This window comes from Mya arenaria, chromosome 7 (assembly GCF_026914265.1).
Source record: "Mya arenaria isolate MELC-2E11 chromosome 7, ASM2691426v1".
In the NCBI taxonomy this organism is placed as follows: Eukaryota; Metazoa; Mollusca; class Bivalvia; order Myida; family Myidae; genus Mya; species Mya arenaria.
In genome coordinates, this window is record NC_069128.1 from 60409555 (window position 1) to 60421849 (window position 12295).

A 12295-nucleotide genomic window follows, 5' to 3' on the forward strand; every position below is an offset into this window, starting at 1 on the left:
ACAATGTTTTCAAAGATGGTGAAAACCTTTCTTTTAAAATAAAACTGATAAACAGCATGATTGTCCAAAATAACGAGATTTTTTATTTCTTTGCATTTGTTTGGAATTTAATTGTCTTCTAAATTTAAACCGCACAGCTGACAGACATTGTGAGATGCAATCTTATATCAAGACAAATATTAGTGACTGTTCCTTATTTATTTTGTTATCATACTTTCCCTATTATTCTGTTATTATCTATAAATGCTAACACTTTTAAATGAAACTAATGCTTACCCTCCGCCAGTAGTTGTGATTAGTTTATTGGTGTAACATAACCTGTGTATATTAACATCTGATTTATTCCTTGTTGTTTAATTTGCCATTGTTATTGGTTTTCTTCATTAAACTGTATAATATGGTTTCCTTTGCCCCGTATATCCCATATCGGGTCACCTACTAACCCCGTAACTTATAATATCGACTCATTTTCGTTACAGCCCCACCCCATCCCCATGATAAGCCCAAACGCTGTAGAGTTTAACAGAACGTTTATTTAAAGACTAAACAAGCGCAATTCAACGAACTACAACATAGAATGAAACACAAATGATAAAATACTACAGAACAATAACTGACTATCTTCTGCATGTATGTTGGCACACGCTATCTATGAGTGTAAAATAACTCTGTATTCATGTACTAGGTTTTGTCAGTTGACATGTCCATCATCAATCTGACATACATCAATATATTTAACACTTAACGTAAATGATGAAATGATATACAAAACGGCTGTAAAGTAGCCTGAGATATACAATTTTCAAACAACAGAAATGCTTGTATGCGAAAATCGAAACATTGTAAAAGCTTATCAATATAGTCGAACGCCTTTGGCTCGAAATCGCTTAGCTCGAACTGGATTTAAAGGATTGATTTTTTATACTAAAGTTAAGCATTCCCGGTTGGCTCGAATATCCCGTGGGTCGAGGTTTTTTCACCGGTCCTTAGGAATTCGAGCCAACGGGGTTCGACTGTACGGGAACACGTTATTTGAATGCTAGTTCTAGGTAAGCCTTATTGCAAACCGTTCTGTTCTTGGAAATAATGTTACTATTTACAAGAATATAAACAAGAAGAATGGCGAGTGTTCCATTTAAAATCAATCTAATATTACCTAGCATTCATACGCGTTCAGGCTACTGAAAAGAAGCAAACGAAAGATTCGAAAGATGTGTGAATGTTTCGGATACGTAGAATAAGGAACACCTATACTAAACGAAATATTGCCAGTCACTGGTAACAGCTCAGACCAAGATTTCTCGATACATCTGAATCCCCTTATAACAGGATAAGCTAAGCACATTATTTGTATTCATTTACCTTTTTAAGAATTGATGGGCTTTATAAAAGAAATTAACTGTACCATAACCGCGATATACTAGTTTTCATTTAGTAACAAGATAAGATAAAAAAATGGCGTAATGAAACCAGCCATTAAAACATGTAACGCATTAGACCTTTCGCGAAATTTATTCCAGTAACAATGAATTATCAATCCTTAATGTTCTTGCTGAACGCTCTACCTGCGGCTGCCATGGTTATTAACCCCGCTAAAATATTACTACAATGAAATCGAAACATGTAGACAATAAACGGTAATCTAAGTTAACAACCATTGGGCAGTGTCATAAAAGTTAATAAAAAAAACTAACCCTAAGCTACACTTTCATCAATATGTTGTTATTGTAGTTTCCTGTGCCGTAAAACCGTGGCATTTACGTCTAGGAAAGAGTCTTTCTGTGATTTCCTGAACGTTTTTGCTCCGCCTTAATCCACTCAACAATGGTAGGTTCTCACGGATTTTTACTTCGTCAATGTACTCCGGCAGGCGTTGACATTTTTCTCCTTTGCTACTCGCATGAGTCGGTACAGAAACGCGGCCAACGATAAAATTCACTTCCTCTTCCGGAACTACTTTGTCCGCGGAGTATTCGTAGTCAAATGCATCCAGTTCTTCTGGTTTTGTTTTATTCTCGTGCTCATAACACAGGTGACACGTGTTGAGAGTTTTGGCCAAAGTAGCTGTGGTAGGTCTGCGAAGCTTGACCAAGGATTTGGCCGCTGTACTGTGAATGTCCGCCGACCGCGCGCGGACTATTCTTCCTTCCTTCAGTTGCTGTGCATCCTCGTCATAGTAACTACGGTTGTGATAGCTGGTCGCGGTTGTTGGGCGCTGGAATAATAGAAAATGTTTAAAACATAAAAAATGAATAAATGAGGGCAGTGAAGGTTGAAATATGTTCGTTTATTTGAGTCTAGATTAAGAAAGAATACTACGTAGGCCTAACTTAAAATAGGCTTACTTCTGGTAACCTGCCATACTCTTTTAATTTTCCACCGACTCAGAAACAATTATTGCCAAAAATAGAATAAAAAGTCCCTAGCAAAAAAATGCCGTATCCGAAAGTTTTCGTCCGAATAAATGGAATTTCATGATTTGCTAATTTCACAAATAGATTTTCTCATAAGTGCTTTGTTCCGTATGACAACGAAAAATGTCTTAGACCCTTATTAAACAAAACAACCCTACCTACCGACCCACATATTTTTGCCATGTAGCCAGAAACAAGCCTTTTTTAGGCCTTATGACAGACGCTTTTTAATAAACTCATACCAGTGTGTGTATACCACGTGATAAATTGCGTCATAAATGCTACGCCGGAAGGCAATGTTTTGCTTCGATTGAAGACTTAAAACAATGATATCTTTTCACTTTCTTTGCCATTTTAAATGAACATAGCGCAGTCTACGCAGCTTACGGAGCCCTGTCTTCGGTCTTTTACCAAATTTTGATTGAGATGGTAGTTTTTTTTTATAACACTTCGACAAACCTTTTCACGATACGGCCGTCTGACGGAGCACTGTCAAAACATTGTTTTGGAAACAAGTTTGTCGAAGTGTTTGATGAAACTAATCACCTTATCAAACTCGGGTATAAAACAAAGGTGGAGCCATTTAAGCGTCATAGAGTGGCCTTTGTTTTATTTAAAATGGTGTAGTAAGCGAAAAGTTATCTTTGATTTAAGTCTTTATTTTAAGCAAAATATTGCCTTCCGACGTAGCATATATGACGTAATTTATCACGTGGTATACACACACACTGCATATCAAAACGGTATGATCAGCGTTTGAGGTATGAGATTAAAAACTGACTGTCAACAAAAAATCACACATCTTTTTTTATTTGAAGCAATGTTCCCTGAACCGCCATGGAAACCGTCGTCAGCAGTTTTTTGCTATTAATCTCAAAGAAAACCACTTGAAAGACTTCAAAATATACTTCGTCGATGACATAAACAATTTGCTGGGAAATACCGTGATTGCCATCGGTTAAACAGCATAGTATTAAATATATACTTATCCTCAAACAATATTAAAAATAAAACGATCAGTTTACGCCAATTTATTTAAATGGTGGGGGAGGGGGGGGGGGCACTTTTTTTTAGATGACTGATTCACTGTTGAAAATGTACCAGCCCGCCGGACCGAAACGCTTATACCTACCCTAGTTCGACATTTTTATTTAAGTTTAACGGGCGGCGGAAAGGGGGGGGGGGGGCGACCATACATAACTATGGAAATTGTCATACGTTAGGAAATGATTTATGTTGTTTTAAGAAAGACTGCTCTTGTTACCTGTAACCTTCGAACAAGCCTCGCCATCTCTTTCTCTGTGAAACGCCTCCCCCGTCCCTCGATACTGTCGCCACCAGAAGTTGCCGACGAAATACGTGACGCCACCCTAGGTCCACATGCAGACGCCACCCGACGTCCACATGCAGACGCTACGCTCCGGCGTCCGCCCTCCGAAAGCAGACGGTCATAGTTGTTCACCTGTTCAAATGCAATAAAGAATTAATTAAATACTCATATAATACAGACACCGATGACATCAAATTTGAATTATCGTTTTCAATTAAAATTAATAAATTACTGATTTTGAACTGTCCGTGAAATCAGGAATTCAATGTGATGAATGGGGGGGAACTACTGTTAGTCCTCTGACATACCTGCCTCTGCTCCTCGCTGTGGAGTTTGTTGCTGTACGTGGGTGTGGTCACCCTTTTCAGTATGTCCTGGAGCTCCCGAGCGTTTACCTGCAAATGAAAGAGGGTATTGAATAGTGGGATTTTGTCCGTATCAAAGAGGTGGTAGGTTGGTGCCCATTCCGCTTAGAAGCGATTTGCTTGTGATGATAAGGAGAGGCTATAGAACCGATGTAATAAAAGAAGAGAGTATTGTGGGCACGGAGGTGGGGTGACAACGGAGATGAGATGGAGAGAGAGAGAGAGAGAGAGAGAGAGAGAGAGAGAGAGAGAGAGAGAGAGAGAGAGAGAGAGAGAGAGAGAGAGAGAGAGAGAGACAGAGAGAGAGAGAGAGAGAGAGAGAGAGAGAGAGAGAGAGAGAGAGGGGGGGGAGAGGGAGAGAGAGAGAGAACTTAATATGCTACCACATACGTATGTACGCTGGTGGCTTTAAGAGCCAGTGGAAAGAGAAAAATGTAGACAGATCTCGTACCATGCACGACCACACGTACGAGCGTCCCCCGTGGCTCTCTAAACCGAGCTTAAGCTCTACCAGTCCCCAAACAAATGTTTTGAATATTTGAAATCCTGACAATTTGTCGTTAAATCGTACACTTACCTGCTTGAAACCGAAAGACGTCGGCGGTGGTTTTGTCGGCACCTTCTTGTAGTAGTTACAGCTCATTGTCGGACACCGGGAACGGGGATTGTGTGACGTCGGGCTCTACTATCGGACTCTGGAATCGGGGGCAAGGTGGCGTTGTGCTATATTGTCTGACGATGGGTAAGGGGTTAGTTGGCAGCGTCGGGCTCCATAGGACGCCAGCAGTTCGGAGTTAAGTTCACCCTTTTAAAGTATTCGGTAGTTGGCTCCCTGAAGATATGAAAGAATACAAACGTATGAATAAATTATTAAATGCACGAGGAACCGCTACCCGATTCATTGTATCTGTCCCCTTTTTGTAGAATCCTTTGTCTTGATAAATTACAAATATGTAATTAAAAATCTGATATTCTTTTTTTAAAGTTATAATACAATAGTCGACCATACGAAATAAAATGTACATGTACAGTCGAACTCCGTTGGCTCGAACTCCCAGGGATCGGCAAAAATACCTCGAGCCTCGAGGAATTCGAACCAAGCGGGAATGCTTAACTTAAAACAGTATAAAGAAATAGGTCATTTTAATATCCAGTTCGAGCCAACGAGGAAATCGAGCTTAGCGAGTTCGGTCCAACGGTGTTTAGCTGTAGTAACCAATTGCTATGCATGAGTACCAAATCGTATAATAGAGCATTTGAAATCACTCAGTTAAAAAAATATACATGCAAGTCAAGTAAAGACGTATATTCCCTCAAACTCACGTACAGCATGAATACATTGGGGTAAATAATAGTAACAATGCACTTAAGACGCACACTACTATAGTAAAAATATAATGGCAATATTAAATCATACATAATAGAGAACTAATTTAAAGAGAATATGCAAATAACTGTACAGAAAGCTCATTTAGATTCATACCTTTAAGTGAAGTTTGATTGTCTAAAACTCAAATACGAATTTCCATTATCCAAACACATTTTATATGATAATATCACAAAAAATAAAAGAGCGATAATTGATTTCCATTACATGAAACAAAACTGGCTTTATAAACTTAATAAATACCACGCATCTGTTTTCCAATCGATATAACCCATGCACGGTGTAATTGAAAATAATGATCACAAAAGATATTCATTAATCGGAAAAATAAACATATCGTAAGAGAAAGCAAACATTATTGGCGTTGTTTGTTCACCGAAGTGTTCTCAGTGCTACCGTATAAACGGAACCAAACCATTTTAATGGTTAAGTCTCATAAAATGGCTGCCGGATCTCTTCATATTGAATAAATTACTCACGAGGTCTCTTAAATGGTTAAGGGTTATCTGTGTGTATACACAACAATAAATGATTTAATGCGGTGCATTACTAATAAACCTTTAACCAGCTTAGTGGTCGAGATAATATTTTGTCTACTATCCCAATCTCTGTTCAAATCTACCGATTCACCTGATTTAAATCCGTAATGGCAGACTGCTGATTTACCAATATACATGTAGGGCTTATTTGTTAAATACTGCCACCCCATTAGACAAAATGTAGTTTCGACAGCTGAGAGACTTTAAAGAAGGATGTCATTGTTGTTTTTGCTATTTAGACGCCATCGAATTCATTTCCTGGTTCGGACAGGTACTGACGTTGATTTTTAGAGGGAAAGAGAACGTGCCTCCTATGGTTCTCGAACCAATAACCTCTTGGGTGAGAGGCTGACACAAAGTAGGCATTAGATGGAGAAGAAAAGAGAGCTTATTTGCATTGAAATATGTTTCGATGGACAAACAATTCCTTGGTTAGACTCGGGTCCTACTCTTATTCTGTGAGAGACATACACTAAACTGTACTGGCAAAATAGATCTAATGTGAGTATGTACGGTTTTATAAAAAAGACATACACTAAACTGTACTGGCAAAATAGATCTAATGTGAGTATGTACGGTTTTATAAAAAATGTTTTAAGATGCAAAGAAAACCCTTGGAGGGTATGCAGCGCTAGACCACTCTGTGAGAGAGAGAGGCACTAACATATCCTGGCAAACTCAAAATAATGTCAGTTTATAATATTATAGTTTTGTATATAAAAATAGTATTTTTTGAGGTACAAACATAACTCTTGATGGGACGCGAGCACTATACCTATTCTGTGAGATACAGACGATTAAATGCTGTCAACGCCCGTTGGCTCGAACTCGTTTGGCTCGAATTCCTCGTAGGCTCGAACTCGCTTGGCTCGAATTCCTCGTTGGCTCGAACTCGCTTGGCTCGAATTCCTCGTAGGCTCGAACTCGTTTGGCTCGAACTCCTCGTAGGATCGAACTCGTTTGGCTCGAATTCCTCGTAGGCTCGAACTTGCTTGGCTCGAATTCCTCGTAGGCTCGAACTTGCTTGGCTCGAACTCCTCGTAGGCTCGAACTCGTTTGGCTCGAATTCCTCGTTGGCTCGAATTCCTCGTTGGCTCGAACTCGTTTGGCTCGAATTCCTCGTAGGCTCGAACATGCTTGGCTCGAACTCCTCGTAGGCTCGAACTCGTTTGGCTCGAATTACTCGTTGGCTCGAACTCGTTTGGCTCGAATTCCTCGTAGGCTCGAACTCGTTTGGCTCGAACTCCTCGTTGGCTCGAACTCGTTTGGCTCGAATTCCTCGTAGGCTCGAACATGCTTGGCTCGAACTCCTCGTAGGCTCGAACTCGTTTGGCTCGAATTCCTCGTTGGCTCGAACTCGTTTGGCTCGAATTCCTCGTAGGCTCGAACTCGTTTGGCTCGAATTCCTCGTAGGCTCGAACTCGTTTGGCTCGAATTCCTCGTAGGCTCGAACTCGCTTGGCTCGAATTCCTCGTAGGCTCGAACTCGCTTGGCTCGAATTCCTCGTAGGCTCGAACTCGCTTGGCTCGAATTCCTCGTAGGCTCGAACTCGCTTGGCTCGAATTCCTCGTAGGCTCGAACTCGCTTGGCTCGAATTCCTCGTTGGCTCGAACTGGATGTTAAGGACCCATTTCTTTACACTAAAGGTAAGAATTTGGTTCGAATTTACCGACGCTCGCGTTATTTTAGCCGGTCCCTGGGAGTTCGAGCCAACGGGGTTCGATTGTATACAGAGAAGGTAAGAAGGTGAAACAGTTTTTGTTAGGAGTGTGTTCTTCAGGAATTATGAGAAGTTATGAGAAAGGATAGAAGTAAATGGTTTAGCTTGAATAAAAGCAAACATTAGCGCTCCGGAAAGCTCAATATTTTCTATGCAGAGTGATATTGACGCATTCCGCTGATAAAGCCATTCTTTGATGTTTGCAGAAGTAATTTATTACGATAATTCAATTGGTACTTCAATATTTCTATGGTCGTCTATGATGAATGAAGGGTAAACATTGACATGGATAGAAAAATACCGATTTTCTTTGAATAATGGCATATACAGAAGTATAACCTTATGTTAACAAAATTATCCTCGGTTTTTAAATCTGTTATGAGCGTAAGTGATGTAATTAAGTAAATAAATGTTAGCAAATGTGTAATGATAATCTGTCAAACATTGTCAAATCCACCTGGCATGCACTTAATGTTCCTTAGTGGTCACGATTATATTTTGTCCAATGAAAAGGCAGTATTTATCAAATGTTCCAAACGATTTCTTTCATAAATCAACAGTCAGCCGTTAGTGATTTTATAAATCAGGTGAAACATTAGATTTAAACAGTGGCTCGCCCAATGAGTGGGTGGTTTACACAATATAATGTAGACCACTTTAAACTTAAATAAAGTTAGTACTTACTAAAAGTAAAAGGTTTAATGCGACCAATGTTTAACTAAGAACAGTATTTTTTTTCATTTCATTTTACTTGTTACAAAGTTCTGAATATAATTGACGTACTTAGTTAACGGGGAGGGGCGCGGTTACCTCACGTTTTCATCAGTCAGAAATTGAATGAAGAATTGAATGGAGAGAATAGGGAATCAAAACAAAACAAACTGGTTTTGCTATTTCCTCAACACTGTAGAATTTAACTAATTTTGAGAAAAAATAATAATTATCAAGGGAGGGAACTCTTTCTCAGCGCCGAATGTTTAATTGTCCGCCCTTCTTTATTTTGGCGCCTTTCTCACTTGTTCTCTAGTTTTAATCCGGTTCGGACGTGTGTTTTCTCTATTTTATCTTTGCTTACATAGTTACTCCTTTTCTTCCCTCTATTATTTAAGGATATTGAATATTGTATTATGTTTTTCACTTTATTATGCTTTCTGATGTGGTGTATCATCCCATGGAGGATTTATGGCTGCTTTTGACATAAGCTTTATATCTTTGTTAATTTCATTTCCAATCTAGCAGCCTATTATTTCGGCCAAATTAAATTTATAGTTTACATTTGTCTTTGTTTTTCCTAAGCGCAATAATGTATATCATTGTTAACATTGCTCTTATCATAGTTAAAAGCTATATACATATAATTTATTCCGTTACCAATCAGTTTCAATGCTCATGAGTTATGTATGACTATTTTGCAATAAATATTTGTTAATACCAATTTGAACGTTTCAAGTGTGAATGAAAAGTGAGAACAGAACAGAATATAAAATAACATAGCATACGTTTTCTATGTTCTAAATACCTGTAACATTGTAAAGCGACATTACAATTTCGATTTTGTGACACTTTCTTTCTTAATATTTAAAGTGACATCCTTATTCAAAATCAATACAAACAGTTGTATAACAAACATCAGTTTTGATTGATAAACCTTTAACTACTTATTAAATAATGCATTTATGGACACAAATAATTACTGATAACAAGATTGTACATGTATTAAATAGCAAAAATAATTAATGACTGGTGAATGCTAAAAGATTTAAGGAGGTCTACTATAAACCCAAAAAGCAGAAATACTGTGTTTTATGCTCATTTATTTCAAATTAAACTCGGCATCTTTCATAAGAACCGTTGATTTAGACATCTTTTCGTCCTTTTAGGAATATTAAAACAATATTATTAATTTGTGGCAAATCTTATTTGGAAGAAAGAGTGCAGCATTAAGAATGTGATAGATTTTGGTTGATACTGCCAAAGATCGCCAGTAGCACTGTATTGGAAATTGAATGATTTTAAGCCAAAACTACATAACTTCATCAAAGTTGGAATCTGATTTTGCTCATCAGAGTGTGTTATTACTCTTTAAGTAAATTAAATCAATCTCAATTTCAACAGATTTTAAAAACTTTGTAAACTCTATGAACTTTGCGAGCAAATACATTATAGCCACATGTTAACACATTTCTAAATGTAAAATGTCATGGACCATCTCTTTTAATTCCGAATGGAATGGCATTGAACTCCTTTCAATCTCATTTTACATTGTTTGTGTCAAATAGTATGTGCAATGATAGGATGTAAATAAAGATACAAATTTACTAAACTAAACTAAACAAAACTAAATTAAACTAAACTAAACTTTATACACATCTCATTCGTACATTTTCAACTCATTTTTTGTTTATTTTTTTCCACCAAATATGATGCATAAAACTTAAATGTATTCTAAATTCAGGCCATCAAAGTCATACACTGGTATTTGAAATGTTTAAAAAAATGCACTGGAACCTGAATGTATCGCAATTTCAAACCATTATGACCTTAAATGAAAATACGAAATTAGCATTAAGAATGTTTAAGTAAGGTGAATAAAGCTGTAAGACTCAGCGACATTCATATTAAGTATAGTATTATTTATTTTAATAAATAAAATCCAATAATGTTCAACCTCGTTTGATCAAAAAGTTAATCTTATTTACCATATTATAATTATAATAAGGTTTAAACTCTCTTTAATTTATTTTAATGCGATAACATTCTACTTGATTCGATAAATAGAATAATTTTACTGACTGAGCAGTTATGTTTAACATTGTAATCAATATCTCATTTTAATTAATTTCAAATTCATACTCTTTACTTCTTCTTTTTCTTAAATTTATAATAAGGAAAACACACGCAAAAACAAATCTGGTCTCTAGGTAATCCATTGTATTGTAAGAAGAATGCTGGTTTAATCATGTATTTGTTTTGTGGATTAACTTTCAATATAAACAGTAATATGATCACTGAAATATCTAAAACATGTATTGAAACATATTTGCTTGCGAACTTACTTCTGAAAGTGTGCTACCAGTATATGAAGGCCACAATTTATACACGTCGAACAAAATATAAAGGTTAAACTGATAGTAAAACATTTTATTTCACAAATCACGTTTTTTACGAGAATGAAAGTGAACAATGGTCAACATTTTTCACAGTTTTTAAAGTACGACTAATATTTTAACAATTGAATTAAAAGTTTGTTCAAAGCAATCACAATATTGAAACGAAAATGATATTTATGAATGACCTCACCCAATAAAACATGCAAATACCTTTGAACCATATTTATATATTGTTTTTGAATGTGAGTTAAATGTTGAAAAGCCTACATACGCTTATTGTATACATTAATTAAAATATTATAAACGAATACAGGTACATATGAATTAAAATATATTTATCTCACCATTTGCGTTCCATATTTCCATAAAAAGAAAATATAATGTTATAAATCATGAATTCAAGTTGTAAAACTCTTAAACCATACGACATACCTTAAAACAGCTTGCATTTAAATCCAGTAGTCAAGCAAATGTTAAGATTCACCGATTTTAAAATTTGAATGTAAATTTAGAAGGCCGGTAATCATTCGATCTTTAATCAATAGATAATGTTGTCGAGGTAAACCTTAACCGTCTGTCTGTTTTATGTCTATACACTTTCACACACTATAACAAACGGATTAATTGAAAAAGGGGGGACGCTATTGGGTTATGGACTTTTGTAATGAAAATGAAAATCTTGAATGGAAACACAAAGAACCCTTTCATAGAGGTGTCTGAACCGCGTAGGTATTGAATCGGGTCTAAAATTGCAAGAGAATAAAGATGTACTTTGATTTCACCTATAAAAGAACGTTTAAAGGCGTAGTGCCACTTAAATAACAAGAGATTATTGGATTGAATAATTAGAGAAAAAGTGCGTATGAAACTATGATAGAGCCTCAGGAAGTGTCTAATAAAATTCCGAGGTCCCATCGATGCTTTATTAAAAAGAAACGTATGAGAATTACCAACGAAATACCTTAATCGATCATTGACTAGGGCGGTTGATAAGTGGACTAGGCATAGCGCTTTGTAAACTACGGTATCCTTTTTAAAGCTGCAATCTCACAGATTTACCGTTTTTACAACTTTTTTATTTTTTTGTCTTGGAAAGAGCAAATTTTTGCGTAAATATCTGCAAACCAATGATAACAGATTGCTGACAAAAGATCAGATGGCAAATTTTTATATTTCTGTTCGAAAATTAATGTTTCATGGCTTAAACCGTTTACTAACGGTTTAAGAAAAATGCATAAAACATCAGTTTTTGTTCTTAGATATAAAAATCTGCGATCTATTTTTTTGTCAACAGTTTTATATAACTCTTTTCCATAAACTTTCGCAAAAATTGGCTCGTTCCAAGACAAAAAATAAAAAAAGTTGTCAAAAAGATCAATCTGTGAGAGTGCAGCTTTAAGGTTTGAAACTGGATTATTGACTGTAGAAAT

General features: G+C 36.4%; 1 protein-coding gene across 3 annotated transcripts; it reads right to left on the reverse strand.

Annotated features, from left to right (window-relative positions):
- Positions 1-515: 515 nt before the first annotated feature.
- On the reverse strand, positions 516-11422 carry LOC128241578 (uncharacterized). 3 transcript variants are annotated; one of them, XM_052958581.1, is made up of 5 exons: positions 11298-11422; positions 4687-4941; positions 4053-4139; positions 3679-3876; positions 516-2215 (listed from the first exon to the last, which is right to left on the reverse strand). In XM_052958581.1, the coding sequence occupies exons 2-5, from the start codon at positions 4750-4752 to the stop codon at positions 1712-1714; spliced, it is 855 nt and encodes a 284-aa protein (XP_052814541.1). In that variant the 5' UTR covers positions 4753-4941; positions 11298-11422; the 3' UTR covers positions 516-1711. The 3 variants fall into 3 exon arrangements, with proteins under 3 accessions (XP_052814541.1, XP_052814543.1, XP_052814542.1); XM_052958583.1 differs by lacking the exon at positions 11298-11422 and adding an exon at positions 11210-11281; XM_052958582.1 differs by lacking the exon at positions 11298-11422 and adding an exon at positions 5593-5703.
- Between the last annotated feature and the right edge of the window lie 873 nt (positions 11423-12295).

Excerpts from the sequence above, each read along its gene's own strand:
- LOC128241578 (XM_052958581.1), bottom strand. The coding sequence starts at position 4,752 with ATGAGCTGTAACTACTACAAGAAGGTGCCGACAAAACCACCGCCGACG. Across the intron at positions 3,877-4,052 it reads ACAGCGAGGAGCAGAGGCAG|GTGAACAACTATGACCGTCT; the intron begins GTATGTCAGAGG and ends GCATTTGAACAG. Across the intron at positions 2,216-3,678 it reads GGCTTGTTCGAAGGTTACAG|CGCCCAACAACCGCGACCAG; the intron begins GTAACAAGAGCA and ends CTATTATTCCAG.